The sequence below is a fragment of the Coffea eugenioides genome, chromosome 3 (genome assembly GCF_003713205.1).
Source record: "Coffea eugenioides isolate CCC68of chromosome 3, Ceug_1.0, whole genome shotgun sequence".
In the NCBI taxonomy this organism is placed as follows: domain Eukaryota; kingdom Viridiplantae; phylum Streptophyta; class Magnoliopsida; order Gentianales; family Rubiaceae; genus Coffea; species Coffea eugenioides.
The window spans coordinates 12,867,052-12,880,889 of record NC_040037.1 but is presented as its reverse complement, the minus strand read 5'-3'; the positions used below and the strand labels follow the sequence as shown (position 1 = coordinate 12,880,889).

The 13,838-nt window shown below is 33.0% G+C and overlaps 1 protein-coding gene across 1 annotated transcript; it reads left to right on the top strand.

The window, feature by feature from the left end:
- Positions 1 to 4,551: 4,551 nt before the first annotated feature.
- On the top strand, positions 4,552 to 5,741 carry LOC113766847 (amino acid transporter AVT6C-like). The gene is made up of 2 exons (XM_027311007.1): positions 4,552 to 5,423; positions 5,558 to 5,741. The coding sequence occupies exons 1-2, from the start codon at positions 4,801 to 4,803 to the stop codon at positions 5,682 to 5,684; spliced, it is 750 nt and encodes a 249-aa protein (XP_027166808.1). The 5' UTR covers positions 4,552 to 4,800; the 3' UTR covers positions 5,685 to 5,741.
- Positions 5,742 to 13,838: the final 8,097 nt, after the last annotated feature.

Sequence of the window (13,838 nt, the reverse complement as noted above, 5' to 3'; positions counted from 1 at the left end):
TAGCTAAAAAAATTTGTTTGCTTTATACTTTTTAACACCATTAATTGATTGAAACTTATTTTTGTCACAACTTATTTAACACTTTTAGTATTTGTATTTGCTCTACTTGAAGAAAATAAATAAATTATTAAAAAATGCCCAAAAATACATATATCATCGTTGTAAAATATTGGTGAGGAATTAAGAAATGTAAAAGAATGCAATTAGATCAAATTTAAGATTCTATTCTAGGTACACGAAATATTAACAAATAGAAATAAGTAGCAATCAGAGAACAACAATAAAAAAAGAGAGGAAAGCAACATACTTTTAAAAGACATAATAAATTATTATAGATGTTGAGCAAGTTTAAGTATTGTTATAAAAGTAAAATAAGCATGAGTTTTTATTTCAATTTTTTTTCTTTTAAATAAAAATTTTAAAAATTGATTGAAAACATATATATGAGAATTTTAAATACAAATGGGTCAATGAATTATTAACACATATCTAAATACAAGTGATTAGACAGATGCGTATTGAATTATTTTTAAACAAGTTGAATATTATGTATCCAAATAAAAAAAAATAACCAGCCCAATAAATAAATTGAGTTGTACTTACTCAACCCAAAACCCATAATCCAACTGACCCAATCCATCCTTTCAAATTAATGAACGGATTGGACGGGTTGTTGAATTTTGAGGTTTTGTGCCCGTTCTACTAAACCATTGTAGTCCAAGGCGATATGCCAAAATTGGGATATGTTACGGGTTGTTGGAAGAATGCTTCTACTAAACCTTGCAATCAGATTTTACGTGTAGGTTGGTACTTGGGCTTAATACCTGGACATTCCTTCCTCACAACAGGACTTGCCAAGCCTATGTCTCTTGGTTTTCTCAAAAATTTGAAATCATTTAGAAAATGTTTCTTTTTCCTATTGTTTTTCCAATTAAAATATTATTTTGCAAATTTTTTTGGGTAACTTGATGAATCATATAATACAATACCGGGTGGCAATTTATAACTTTTACTAAACACTCTTTCTTCTAGCCTATTTTTTGTCTTTCCAAATCGTTGCATTTTTAGAACCCCATAGTTGGCCTTTTGTTTTTCAAACCATGAACCATTTCCAAAGCCATTCTTTTATTTTTTTTTTTCCAGAAACGATACTTTATTTTTTTTTTTCCATCAGAAAAGGGGCACAACAGTGCGCTTTGAGACTATCTTTGTACCAAAGAGAGTTTTGCTAATTAAGTACATACTTGCATAGAAGCCTAAGCTGAATTGACACAATTTATTTGGTTCTTATTCTGCCCTGATTTAGAGTTTTAGCTTAATTGGGCATTTCTATATTCAGAAACAGTATAAAATGAAGTAAATTATATTATATAAGAGACATGAACAATTCACCTTCTTTTACTGTGAAACTAAAATAGGTACTATGGAAGTATCAAATGCCGGGGAAAAATTGACAGAATGCAAAAGTAAAAAGATTAAAAATGAGCGTACGCGATTCGATTGACACGAATTCAACTCTAAATGGACTTGGTCTGTATTGTTGAAAGTCATTCTCTGGGGGTGGATATGGAGGTTACCCTAATGGTGATTATGGAGAACATGGCTGTGGCAGCCGTTGTGATTATGGTGGATATTAGAGGTGGCAATTTGTCCCAAGTTTCAATGGATTATCCATGTCCATGGGGACTTTGGGTGGAATGGGTACTGGAATTTGATATTGGGTTTAAAATGGAACAAATCCCAATTGTACCCATTAATTGATGGAAAATTTTGGAAAATACTTGGGTACCATTGGGCTCAAATAGCAAGGGCTCCGTTTGGATTAGTTATTTTTTGGGGTGTTTTTGAAATATTTTATTGTAACAGTGCATATGAAAAATTTTTACTATAAAATTTTTTTGAAATATTTGATATACTAATATGGATGGGATGTTTTTTGAGTTATTGTATATTACCGTAACATTGTATTTGAAAATTTTATTTTTTGAAAAAATAGCCAATCCAAACGGAGTTTTAGATTCAAAAATTATCTTTAACAATTTTTATAGTCATACTAGCGAATATAATCTAGCAGTCTTCCTAGTCATTATCCACAAGAATTTGCAGCATTTCAGTCAGTTTAGACCTATCATCCTTGGACAATGATGGGCATAAATATTCAACATCCTAAGTGCCTTGGCCATCTTGAGATATGTTAGAATATGGCTGTATATCTATCTTTTCCTTTATTTGTTAATCCAATTTTTGGTGGGAATTCTGAGTATAAAGCACTTGCATGTTTATTTAATAAAACTAAAAGAAGTTTAATAAATAAAAAATATTAAAGTTATATAAAAAATTAAAAATGAATTAAAAAATATGTAGAAAATATATTTGGGTATTGGCCGGGATCAATCTAAACTCATCCCAAAGTGATCCCGCCCAAATTAGTCCCAAAACACATATGGGTAAAATTGGGCCCAAACCCATATGACTCGGTTCCATCTCAAATCCAAGTAAATCCCGCCCATCCCGCCCATTTTGCCACCTCTAGTGGATATATATTATTTCTATCGTAACGATGATATTTTTATGATTTAATTTATTATATTATTCAAGAATATTTCCGCTTTGGTTGTTGTGTGGCCGCAGTTATTATGGCAGAGGTTGCAGGTGCTGCTCAATCCTAGACAGGCAGTCAATGTTGAGCCTCTGAATTTAAAAACCAGCTCAATCAATACTTTACGTGGCTCAATGTAATAATTGTTTTTTCTAGAGTGAAACATGAATAAGAGCTTGATCAATGGTATCATTCATCCATCAACATGTAAGTTGGCTCAATGCAATAGTTGTTTACCAACTTTGTGTAATCAAATGTTCTGGCCAGCTCACGGAGTAAACAACTCCTTACACCTTCCTTTCTTTTCCGAAGTATAAAGGCCAAAGAGGATACAAAATAAGAAATATGAAAAGGATAGAATAACACTTGGCATTAGAAAGTCATTTCATGTTAGTCCAGTCGAAACTTACTCTCTTTAGTCTTGACTAGTAGAATTATAGAAATCACGAGTGCTTAAATTGATGTTTACAATTGAAACTCGTATATATAAAATTAAAATTATGGGAATTTGAGAGATGACTATCTTAAATTTAAAAACATTCAAGAATTGGCCTGCATTAGTTGTTTTTTTTTTTGTTATTGTGTCCATATTTTGGGACATATTTCATACTTTAGAAACTGAAGTATCTCATTGCGAAGTTCAGGGATCAAAATAAAATTATAAGTATGGTTGAAGGGTAAAAATTAGAATTAATCTTTTTATTTGGTTCTGAATTCTGCCCTGGTTCAAACTTTAAACTGAATGGCTCTATGATAGGGTGTATTTTAGTGGGGTATTTTGGACATTAATGCACGTTTATTTGACTAAATATTTTCAGTAATTGGGTGGATTCTACTGATATTTTGTTTTGATACCAATTGCAGTACTGGATGCTGAAAAGTATTTAAAATCGAAATTAAGAGGATTTGTCACATGTGGGACCCCCTTGAGAAGCTGAGGAAATTTGATTGTAATAGACGTTATTTTATTTTATTTTAGGGAGTCTCGTTTTAATTTTGAAAAAGACCAATTCCCGATAGGAAAAAAAAAACCCCTCCTGGAAGTTCGGATGGTATTAGACTCCAGAGAGCGGGCTGGCTGAAAACAATTTTTTACCTTTTGTCTGGCTTAGGTTTTTCTCCCTTTTTCGCTCTCTTTGTTCTCAAAAAGGAGGCTGGCCGTGGCTTTGTAACGGGAAAAGAGACAAGAAGGCCGCAATTGTTGACTTTGTATTCTGGTTTTTCTATCTTGTGTGAATTGATTTGAAGAAACCAAGCAAAGCAATCTCTCGTATGTTGTTTTTGTGAGGAAAGAAAGAAAGCAAAGAGGAGCCGCAATTGTGGACCTTTGGAATTGCTTTTCACTCTGGCCTTGACTGCTATGTTTTCAGAAACTCGGTCGAGGTCAGGGGTCAATGGGTTCGATCGGAAATCGATAGGGGTCGAACCGGATGACATCATAAATAAAAATTATTTAAAAATTAAATTATTGTATATAAAATATCCAATAACATATTGATATTAATAAAGGTATATTCATATATATTTGATGTTTCAAATATATTTAACAAGAAAATACAAAGAAATTAGAACAATCAAATAACAATTTATATTATTTAATAAACATTAACAAGTTTAGAATTAAAATTATGGATTTAATTGAAAAATAACATCAAATTTTAGGACAATATTTATAAAGTATGAAATATTTGAGGTATATTAATAAGTTTTCACAATTTAGGGGGTTAAAACATAATATTAAAAAAGTTTGAACTTTTTTTTACAAGGGAATTTCGCCAATTTGGTCCCTAAACATTTTCACTTAAACCAATTTTATCCTTGATGAAATATTTTAACCAATTTAGTCATTGAACTAATTTTTTACTTCCAATGTAGGACTTTTCACTGCATTTTACTCAATTTGAGTGGACCAACGGGGGTATAATTGTCACACTGGTTTAATCTTTTGCAATTAACCGACGAAACAAATTAGATTGAAGGTACTCGGTCAAGATTTCATCTTCTTCAGCCGTCCACCTCCCTCTCTTTATGCCCACTTTCTCACAGCAAGGGGCTCTTCCCATTATTCTTCAGGTTTCAGATCATGTACTCGGTCAAGATTTCATCTTGTTCAGCCGTCCACTTTCTAGAGATTAAAGACGGTCTGCAAAAGTTGTTCTGCATCTGCAAAAGTTGATCTCAATGAGATTAAAGACGGTCCAATGGATCCTAGACTTGAAATTGAAGAATTATCTATAAAATTTTCTCAACGGCAAGGACGGAAGGTTTCTGCAGCTTTTCTAGATGGATGGATGCGGTTCTTTTGTCCACTCTGTCTAATATTCGAACAAATTTTGTTGGTGAATGGCTTGGTAGTTCATCCTATTGGAGTCGAGCTTGGTAAACCTGCTGCTATGGTCTCGGCCGTCAGAATCTCATTAGTACTCTGTGGTGCTATCTACTTCACCATTGGCATTTTCGGGTACCTCCTTTTTGGGGATTCGGTCATGGATGACATACTGGTGAATTTTGATCAAGGTTCTTCTGGTTCAACAATTAGCTCATTACTCAATGACATAGTTAGACTAAGCTATGCGCTCCATTTGATGCTGGTGTTTCCACTTCTCAACTTCTCTTTGAGGGCCAACATCGATGAACTTCTGTTCCCTAAGAGGGCTGTTTTGGCAACAGATAACAAGAGATTTGTCATTCTTACTCTAGTCTTGTTAGGCTTCTCCTACGTTGCCGCAATAGCCATTCCCAGTATATGGTACTTCTTTCAGTTCATGGGATCAACTTCTGCTGTCTGCCTTGCCTTCATCTTCCCAGGCATAATTGCTTTAAGGTATTGCCGAACCCACCTTCTGCTGATAGTAAGGGGAAAAATTAAACAAAAGATTAACTGAAATTGCCCTTGTTTTCTTGGTTTCTGATTTCGCTGTTAAATTGAACCATTTGTTTTTTTTTTTCCTTTGGCAGAGATATCCACGGCATTTCAACAAGAAGGGACAGAATAATAGCAGCAGCAATGGTCATTCTAGCTGTTGTGACGAGCACCATAGCTATTTCTACGAATATATGCACGTTAGTTGGAAACAAGTCATAGGTCTTTGTCTTTTTCAGCTTTGTTGTGGTTGAGCTGTATGTTTTCCTGTATAATATCAAATGTGGGTTGTATTGTTTCTATCAGGTGGAATTTTGTTCAAGAGCTTTCAGCCTGAGCGTTGAGAACACGACTCACTAACACTTCGCTAACTTCATGGATCAATTATTACTAACACAGCTCACTTTTTAACCTTCAGTTGATCGATGGACATAAGAATAAGGGATGCTTAAACCAACAGTTCAAAGATAGCAGCGTAATATTCGAGACGGCATAGCATTTTGCCAAGTACCCATCAAAATTTGTTCGAATATTAGACCGAGTACCTTCAATCTAATTTGTTTCGTCGGTTAATTGCAAAAGATTAAACCAGTGTGACAATTATACCCCCGTTGGTCCACTCAAATTGAGTAAAATGCAGTGAAAAGTCCTACATTGGAAGTAAAAAATTAGTTCAAGGACTAAATTGGTTAAAATATTTCATCAAGGATGAAATTGGTTTAAGTGAAAATGTTTAGGGACCAAATTGGCGAAATTCCCTTTTTACAAAATCTCCTGTTGGACCGGTTTTTACGGTTCTGTACCGGTCAAACCCGATTTTTGACCGGAGTTGACCGGGTTTTAAATCTCCCAATTCTGATGACCAACTCAGACCGAACACTTGGCCGGTTTCCGATTCAATCGGTCGGACTGGCCAGTCCGGTCCGAGTTTGAAAACACAGCTTGACTGAAGAAAATTGAAAGTGTGCACTCTCTGTACGGTTAGCTTAGGAGAACAATTGAAAACCACCATAATCGATTGTCCCCTTTCTTTCTTCGGTTGACCGGAATTAACGAGGGGCAATTTCTTTCGTCGCTTTGATTAAGGAATCGATGGCATCTTCCAACCTTGTCCGCATGGCCTGTACATTAATTATGGGGAACTAAACCCCTAATTCTAGTTAAGGGGGCAACTGACGAATTGGTTCAACAACTACTGTGAGATCTAAGCCGCTTTTAATTATTTTCTTCATTAATTGATATTTATATATTCCTTGCTTTTAATTGCTATGACCTTGTGTATTATTGATTAGTGCGCAATAATTAATTATCCATATAGGCTATTTTTGCTAAATAGGGATAATTGAATCTGTAATTGTTCGTTATCTCTATCTTAGTAGCAATTGGCGTAATTGGGTTTATGTCAGGGGAACATATGATCTAATTTAAACGAACCCTTGTAGTGTGTTGGTTGGTTAGGATTGGGCCTTTCTAATTATTAATGCAATCTAGAAATTAAATCCTACGGTCGCACCTGGGGTTGTTTTTGGGTTAGAGAAATAGCTAAGGTCGTACCTTAGCTATCGAAAAATTAAGGAAGGGTTGGTTGTTTATCGCGTGCATGACAACTATAACTAATCTATTACTAAATATTGGAATTATCTGTGAATCGATGATCAGTGCATGAACCATTTCTGAAGTATACCCTTGGCTAGAGTTTCTCTTAAATATTTCTTTCAATTAATTATTTTCTACATTTAATTTGTTTAATTGGCATTTAATCTCAAAACCCCCCATTAATCTTGACTTGAAAAGAAATAAATTTTTCTCTAGTCCCTGAGGAGACGACCCTGCTTACCACTGTCTACTAGTTAGTGAGTTCAGTTAAATAATTAATTCAGGTATATCGGATTAAGCAGACTCTTCGGGAACAGGGTGAATCAAGTAACTCATTGCACACCTAGAGTCCCTGCTCCAGTACTAGAATTGATTATTGACTGTTTCAGGTGGTAGTTAGGTTTTATTTATTATTATTGCACAAGTTCGTCACCTGTCACTCTACGAATATGAAGAAACAATACAGATTAAAGTAAATTTTGGTTACACACACGTAAGCTTATTCCATTGTTTCTAACATTTTCATCCGTTGCACGATGAAAAACAAAAACAAGTTCCAGAAGCATGGGCAAAATGGATGGACTGAACTTTGCAAGCAGTACACTCTTTGGCCATTGACAATTAAGGCTTGAAATTTTTCGTGACCATTAGTCCAAAATCTGTGATGGGGTTCTTTTTCTTTTTCTTTTTTCTTTTCAGTTAGTGGTAGTAAGTGCAATTGTCTGATACCACTTGTTACAATTCAAGCGCGGAACAAATAAGTATTGAAATATCAAGTACACAACAATTTAATAATAAACAAGTTACAAGCATGAAAGATAAATGACGCACAATATTTAATGTGGTTCGGTTCCACTATTGAGTCTATGTCCACAGAGAGAAATTTGTTCCTTATTATAAGAGGAAAATTCTATACAAGAATACAACTTGAATCAAATTCCAACCCTTGTATACCATCTCTCACCCCATGTATAAGATTATATAACGCCTCTTGTGTGTCCTTGTCTGTCCCCTTGTGTAGTATGCCAACTTACCTATTTATAGGGAATATTATTTCGTTAAAAACTCAAACAACAACATGAAACCAATTCTAATTCCTAAACTTATACAGAATAGGAAATAACGTCTAATTCTAAATAAAATAGGAAATTTCGTGACAACTACTTCAAGTAATTAAAATCAATTAGGAAACTAATAACTTTTATATAAAATAAGAAATCTATCTAAAAAAAATTAAGTCAATTTCCTAACATTGTTCATTACACGCGCCACACGAATCAAAGAACATCAACTGTCATTTTAAAAGGAAAGAAAACATTTGCTGTAAAGCTACAATAGATGCTCTGGATATATCATTTGCGACGAAAAGATTGATTAGACACTGTAAAAGTAAAAATAAGCATTATCGGACATAGGGGTGGCAATTTTTGACACGACCTGAAAACACGACACGAACCTAACACGAAATTAATGGGTTTGGGTTGAGGTTTCGGGAATTTGGGTCAGAATCGGGTTGGACCCGATGAACCCGAAAAGAAAACAGGTCGATTTCGGGTTAACCCGTGGTGACCTGATATAACCCGATATGACCCGTTTACGAATTAAAAATAATTTAATAAACATAAAAATAATTCTATCTATCTAAACTAAGTTATTCTTTTTTTCAAAGGCATTAATTACTTAATCCTAAATGAATTTATTTAATTTGTGTGAAGTTGAAATTATTATATTTGGACAAATAATATATTATATTATTTTTTACTTTTATACTGTTTTAATTTATTTTATATTTTGTTTGGGATAAAACACTTTTATGGTGTTTAATTTATTTTAGATTTGGTTTGGAATTATTTATTTAAATTTTTATTACTTGATTATGTAATTAGTTTTTGTGAGAAAATTGATTTTATTAGAAATTACAGTGATAAATTAATAAATTAAAATTAAGTTTCGGGTCATTTCGGGTCGACCCGCCAACCCGTCAACCTGAAATTTTCGGGTTCGGGTCAGCATACCTGACCCGTCACGGGTTGGCGGGTCGGGTTCGGGTCAACAGATTTTCTGACGGGTTGACCCGAACCCGACCCGCCAACCTGATTTGGACCCGAATTGCCACCCCTAATCGGACACATGCTAATTAAACCCTTAATGGACTAGGTCACTATATATGCTGTTGAAGGTCATTTTCTACAATTAATATTGTCGACCTGCCGATTCAGTTCTTTGTACGACGGTACTGAAAGCATTGACCTGCAATTTGGGTCGAAACCTCCAACGTTTCTTCCTAGTCGATATACCCCACAAGGCTGGCGGACAATGTATAATCGAAGTAGATAACTCATTGAATTTTCCACGCATGCATGCAGAATTTAATGATTTATCCACTTGGCTGCTGGGCATAATTAACGTGTCCGGAGGCATTAAATGGAAGAAAAATAATATTATCACAATATCACATTATGGAAGCGTAACAAAAGGTGCGGATACATACATTTAAAGGGCATTTAAAGGTGCATAGGTCCTGGTAAATGTTTCTATTTTGAAAAAACCATAATACATTCATAATTTCTCTTACATCTACCTTGTATATAAAAAGAAGGAGAAATTACTGTAACAACTTCTTTTTTTATCAAGCGTAGAGTCTCTTATTTTAACGAGTGTCAGTTTCTATTTGTAATTGAATTTTTGCTCCACTTTTTTGGTTAGTCAAAAGTCATAAATATCTCTCCTCCTAATTCTTCTTTTCTTTCTCTTTCTACCTCTACTTTTAACCTTCATCTTAGCAACTTCTTTTTTTTTTTCCCAAGTGTATAGTTTCTTATTTTGTATAGCTGAATTATTTTTTTGCCAACTTCTTTTTTTTTGCCAAGGTTACTAAATAGTTTCTATTTGTAGTTAAATTTTTGCTCCATAATTTTTTTTGGTTAGTCAAAAGTCATAAATATCTCTCCTCCCAATTTTTCTTTTCTTCCTCTTTCTGCCTCTACTTTTAACTTTCATCTCCCTCTTTTTTCTTTATTTTTCTATTTTCCCTTCAAATTTTTTCTTTATAATTAATTATAAAAAGAAAGAGAGGTTATTGTAGCAACTTCTTTTTTTGCCAAGTGTATAGTATCTTATTTTGACATGCGTAAGTTTCTATTTGTAGTTGAAGTTTTGCTCCACAATTATTTTTGGTTAGTCAAAAGTCATAAATATCTCTCCTCCCAATTCTTCTTTTTTTCCTCTTTCTGCCTCTACTTTTATCCTTCATCTCCCTTTTTTTCCTCATCTTTCTTTTTTCCCTTCAAATTTTTTCTTTATAATTAATTAAACTAAAATTATTTTCTTACTATTGTTTTAGATGATTATTGTTGACCATGGAGAGGTGTCATAAAATCAACTAATTTATTCTGTCACTTTCTATTCCATCAATTTTAACTCTTTAATCTAGTATTTTGTTTTTTCTTTTCTTTTTTTCCTTCATCCTAATTTTTCTCTACCTTTCTCGTTCCGCTCAATTAATGTATTTTTTCCTTTTCTCTCTATAATTAATTGAATGTATGTTTTTCTTGCACAGAAATGGATATTTCTTTTATTCCATTGTTCAAAAATCATGATTATGTTTCATTATCATTATCATCTTTTTTTTAGGAGAAACATAGATAATAAACCTTTTAACTCCACTGCTCCAACTGTCTGGTATATTCCATTTTCCTTTTATTTCTATTCTTCCCCTGTTTCACGCTGCCGAATTTGGATTTAATTTTTTTTATTAACTGTATTTTATTTAGCCTTTATCATTTTTCTTTTTTTACCTCTTTATTCTGTTACCTTGGTGTATTTATTTATTTTGTCTTGATCTCCTTGATATTCATTAAGCCTTCTATTATTTTGTTTTTGCAAATCAATTTTTCTTTTGTGCAGTTTGTCTTAAATCTAAATGCAAAATTTATTTTTTGCAATTCTGATGTTTTAGTTCCTTTTTAATGCATAATTGAATCTTCCACTTCCTTTACTAATTCTTTGGTACTGAATTTTTGTACCCTTTTTATGAATTAAAAAGCCTTCCATTCAACTTTCTTGCAAGTTCTATTGTGAATTTGTAGGATAGAAGTTTTTACATGATGATATCTTGTTTGAAAAAGAAATAGTGGTGAAATTTTATGCATTTGTAATTATAATAGCATGATACTTGAGTTTTATGAAGCATATATCATTTATGTTAATATTGAATCGGTTTTGCATTTCTCATGTGATTGGTTTTTGAATTCTTTGCTATTGTTTGTCCATATAATATAGTAAATATCTCATTGCATCACAATAAGTAAGTTGGAGCAAACTTTTGAAATGTTCTACTAAAGATAAATTTTTTTAGGCTCATTTTTTTGACAATTGAAGGGATTTTTATATCAATGCAAGTTTAATTCCGATTTTACACCCGTTGGACTGCAAGTATACAGGTCGCAATTGTAATGTAGGGTATGTATCGGGTCGATCCCACGAGGAGCAATTGAAACAAGTACTAGACCCTTTATTTTTCTCTATTATTTAGACTTACAATGAATTTGAGCAGGGAAAGTTTATTGCTATAATCTACAAATATGATCTGCAAATCTAGTTTAACAAATGCTAAATGCAAATGAAGAATTCTTACTCAAGAAAGACTCTAGGGATGTAAATTCCACTTATGGCATAATCAACACAAATGAATGGATTTACCTCTTGTTATTATTCTTGTTTAACCAGAGATTCATTTCCAAGATTACCAAATCTCATTCTCCTGATGAAATGGCCTAGAGTAGTTCAGTTTTCCCTATTTTCATGGTAAAATACTACCACTACTCTGTTTTCTTTCATGAAATGTTAAGTAATCCACCTTAAGTGTATCTCTATTTTCATGAACATACAACTTAAGCTCTACTCATGTGTTTCCATTGTTACTACCAATCCTCATTGAATAATAACACCATAACAAGCTATTGGTGATCAATCAATAACAAGTAATCACAGCTACACAAGTAGACAAGTTAATACAAGATCTAACAAGTGTACATCACCTTCAATTCATATTATTTAGCCATAAGTTTCATCTACTCCCTAGATAAAGAAAATTAGCTACTCATGAATGATTTAACAATCAAACTCACAAGTTTATTAATGCAAAACATCATGAAGTACAAGTATAAGAAAGGTAAAAGAAAGCTTAGCAAATTGAAGGTAAAGCTCTCCAATTCCTGCTATGTTCTTGTACAAGATGGTTACAAGTGAAACTCCAAAATGCTTCTCTAAGAACTCTTAGCTAGAGAGAAAACTTGTTACAAGAAGGAAAACTAGCTACCTCTCTTTTTTTTTTGCTTCTCCTCTGTGTTTCTGCATAAAAGGTGGTAGAAAGTCTATTCTTTTTCCTTCATAATTTCTTCCACTCAGATTTTGTAAAAAGAAGTCAAAGATATGATGTTTCTTTCTTTTCTACACTCATTTGGTCTTCTCTTTTGTTGCAGAAGCATGTGCCACCGATTTCTGGCCCTCAAAATAGCTGGAAAAGTTGTGAGAAAGGTAAAGAAAAATGGCTGTGCCACTTGCTGAGGAGAGAGACAGATCCGAGCCTCTGATCCGAGGGCTGAAAATTAATCCGAGCTCGGATCAGTGGATCCGAGGACTTCCCATGATGGATCCGAGGTCGGATCGTCCTGACCTCGGATACACTCCGCCAGAAATACAGACGAGGGCTCGGATCCCTCTTGTACACACGGATCCGTGCTCCGATCCGTGTTGAGCAATTTTCCAGTTTTTCACTTCTTCCCATTTTCTACATTTCTGCTCCCAATTTCTTGTGTACTTTGTCCTCTGGATAACCCTTACATTTCTTTCAGCTTGTGCATGAATTTCATACATCAATAACCTTAAAAATTTCACCAAATTAACGCATTAATCCACTCATTTATCAAGTTTTGAACATTTAAACAATATTTAAGCAATTATCACCAAAAGAGTCCAAATATGGCTTTAATTTTCTCAAAACATACCAAAAATTCATGCCAAATTTGTACAAAATGTACGTTAAATATTCACTTATCAAATTCCCCCACACTTGAATCATTGCTTGTCCTCAAGCAATTTTACACAAAACTTCAATGATTTAATAAATAAATCAATACACGTATTTTTGTCAAATTTAATTCCTCAAAAACCTAGAAACCAATCATTATGCCATTTCTCAGATTACACTAAATACTCATAATATTCAATTAAATAAAAATAATTATGCCTTAATTTCAACAAATTCAAATCAATTTTCTCATTCTATCCTAATTCCATAAATAAGTAAATCACATAGTCAATTTTATGGCCTTCCTCATCCCAAAACTTAACAATTTAGAGGGATTTATTCACATTTCATCTTATTTAAATAGTGAAAACATCTTTTTACGCGAAAATCAACACTTTTAGGTGAAAATTCCCGGTTACTCAACATTTCACTTATTTAAATTGCTAAGCATGCTCTTAATTCCAATACCTTTTTACGCGAATGTCGACATTTGTAAATGCCAACCCCCGGTTACTCAGTATGTGAATCATTGGAGTAGAAAATTAATAATAATATATTTTTATTTATTTATTTATTTATTATTATTATTAATTTTTTTTTTAACAATCAATTTCTTTTTCCCTCTAAATATAATTAAAGGAAGAATTTGGCCTTGTTTTTGACTATATCAATCACTTACTTATAAAATTAAGTAAAAATGAGAAATATCATTAATCTTGCAAAATTCTAAGCATAATTTTTCTTATTTA

What these genes read in the sequence shown, in the direction of transcription:
- LOC113766847 (XM_027311007.1), top strand. Translation starts at nt 4,801, where the DNA reads ATGGATCCTAGACTTGAAATTGAAGAATTATCTATAAAATTTTCTCAA. An exon ending in CCAGGCATAATTGCTTTAAG is followed by an intron (nt 5,424 to 5,557) that starts GTATTGCCGAAC and finishes TTCCTTTGGCAG; the next exon opens with AGATATCCACGGCATTTCAA.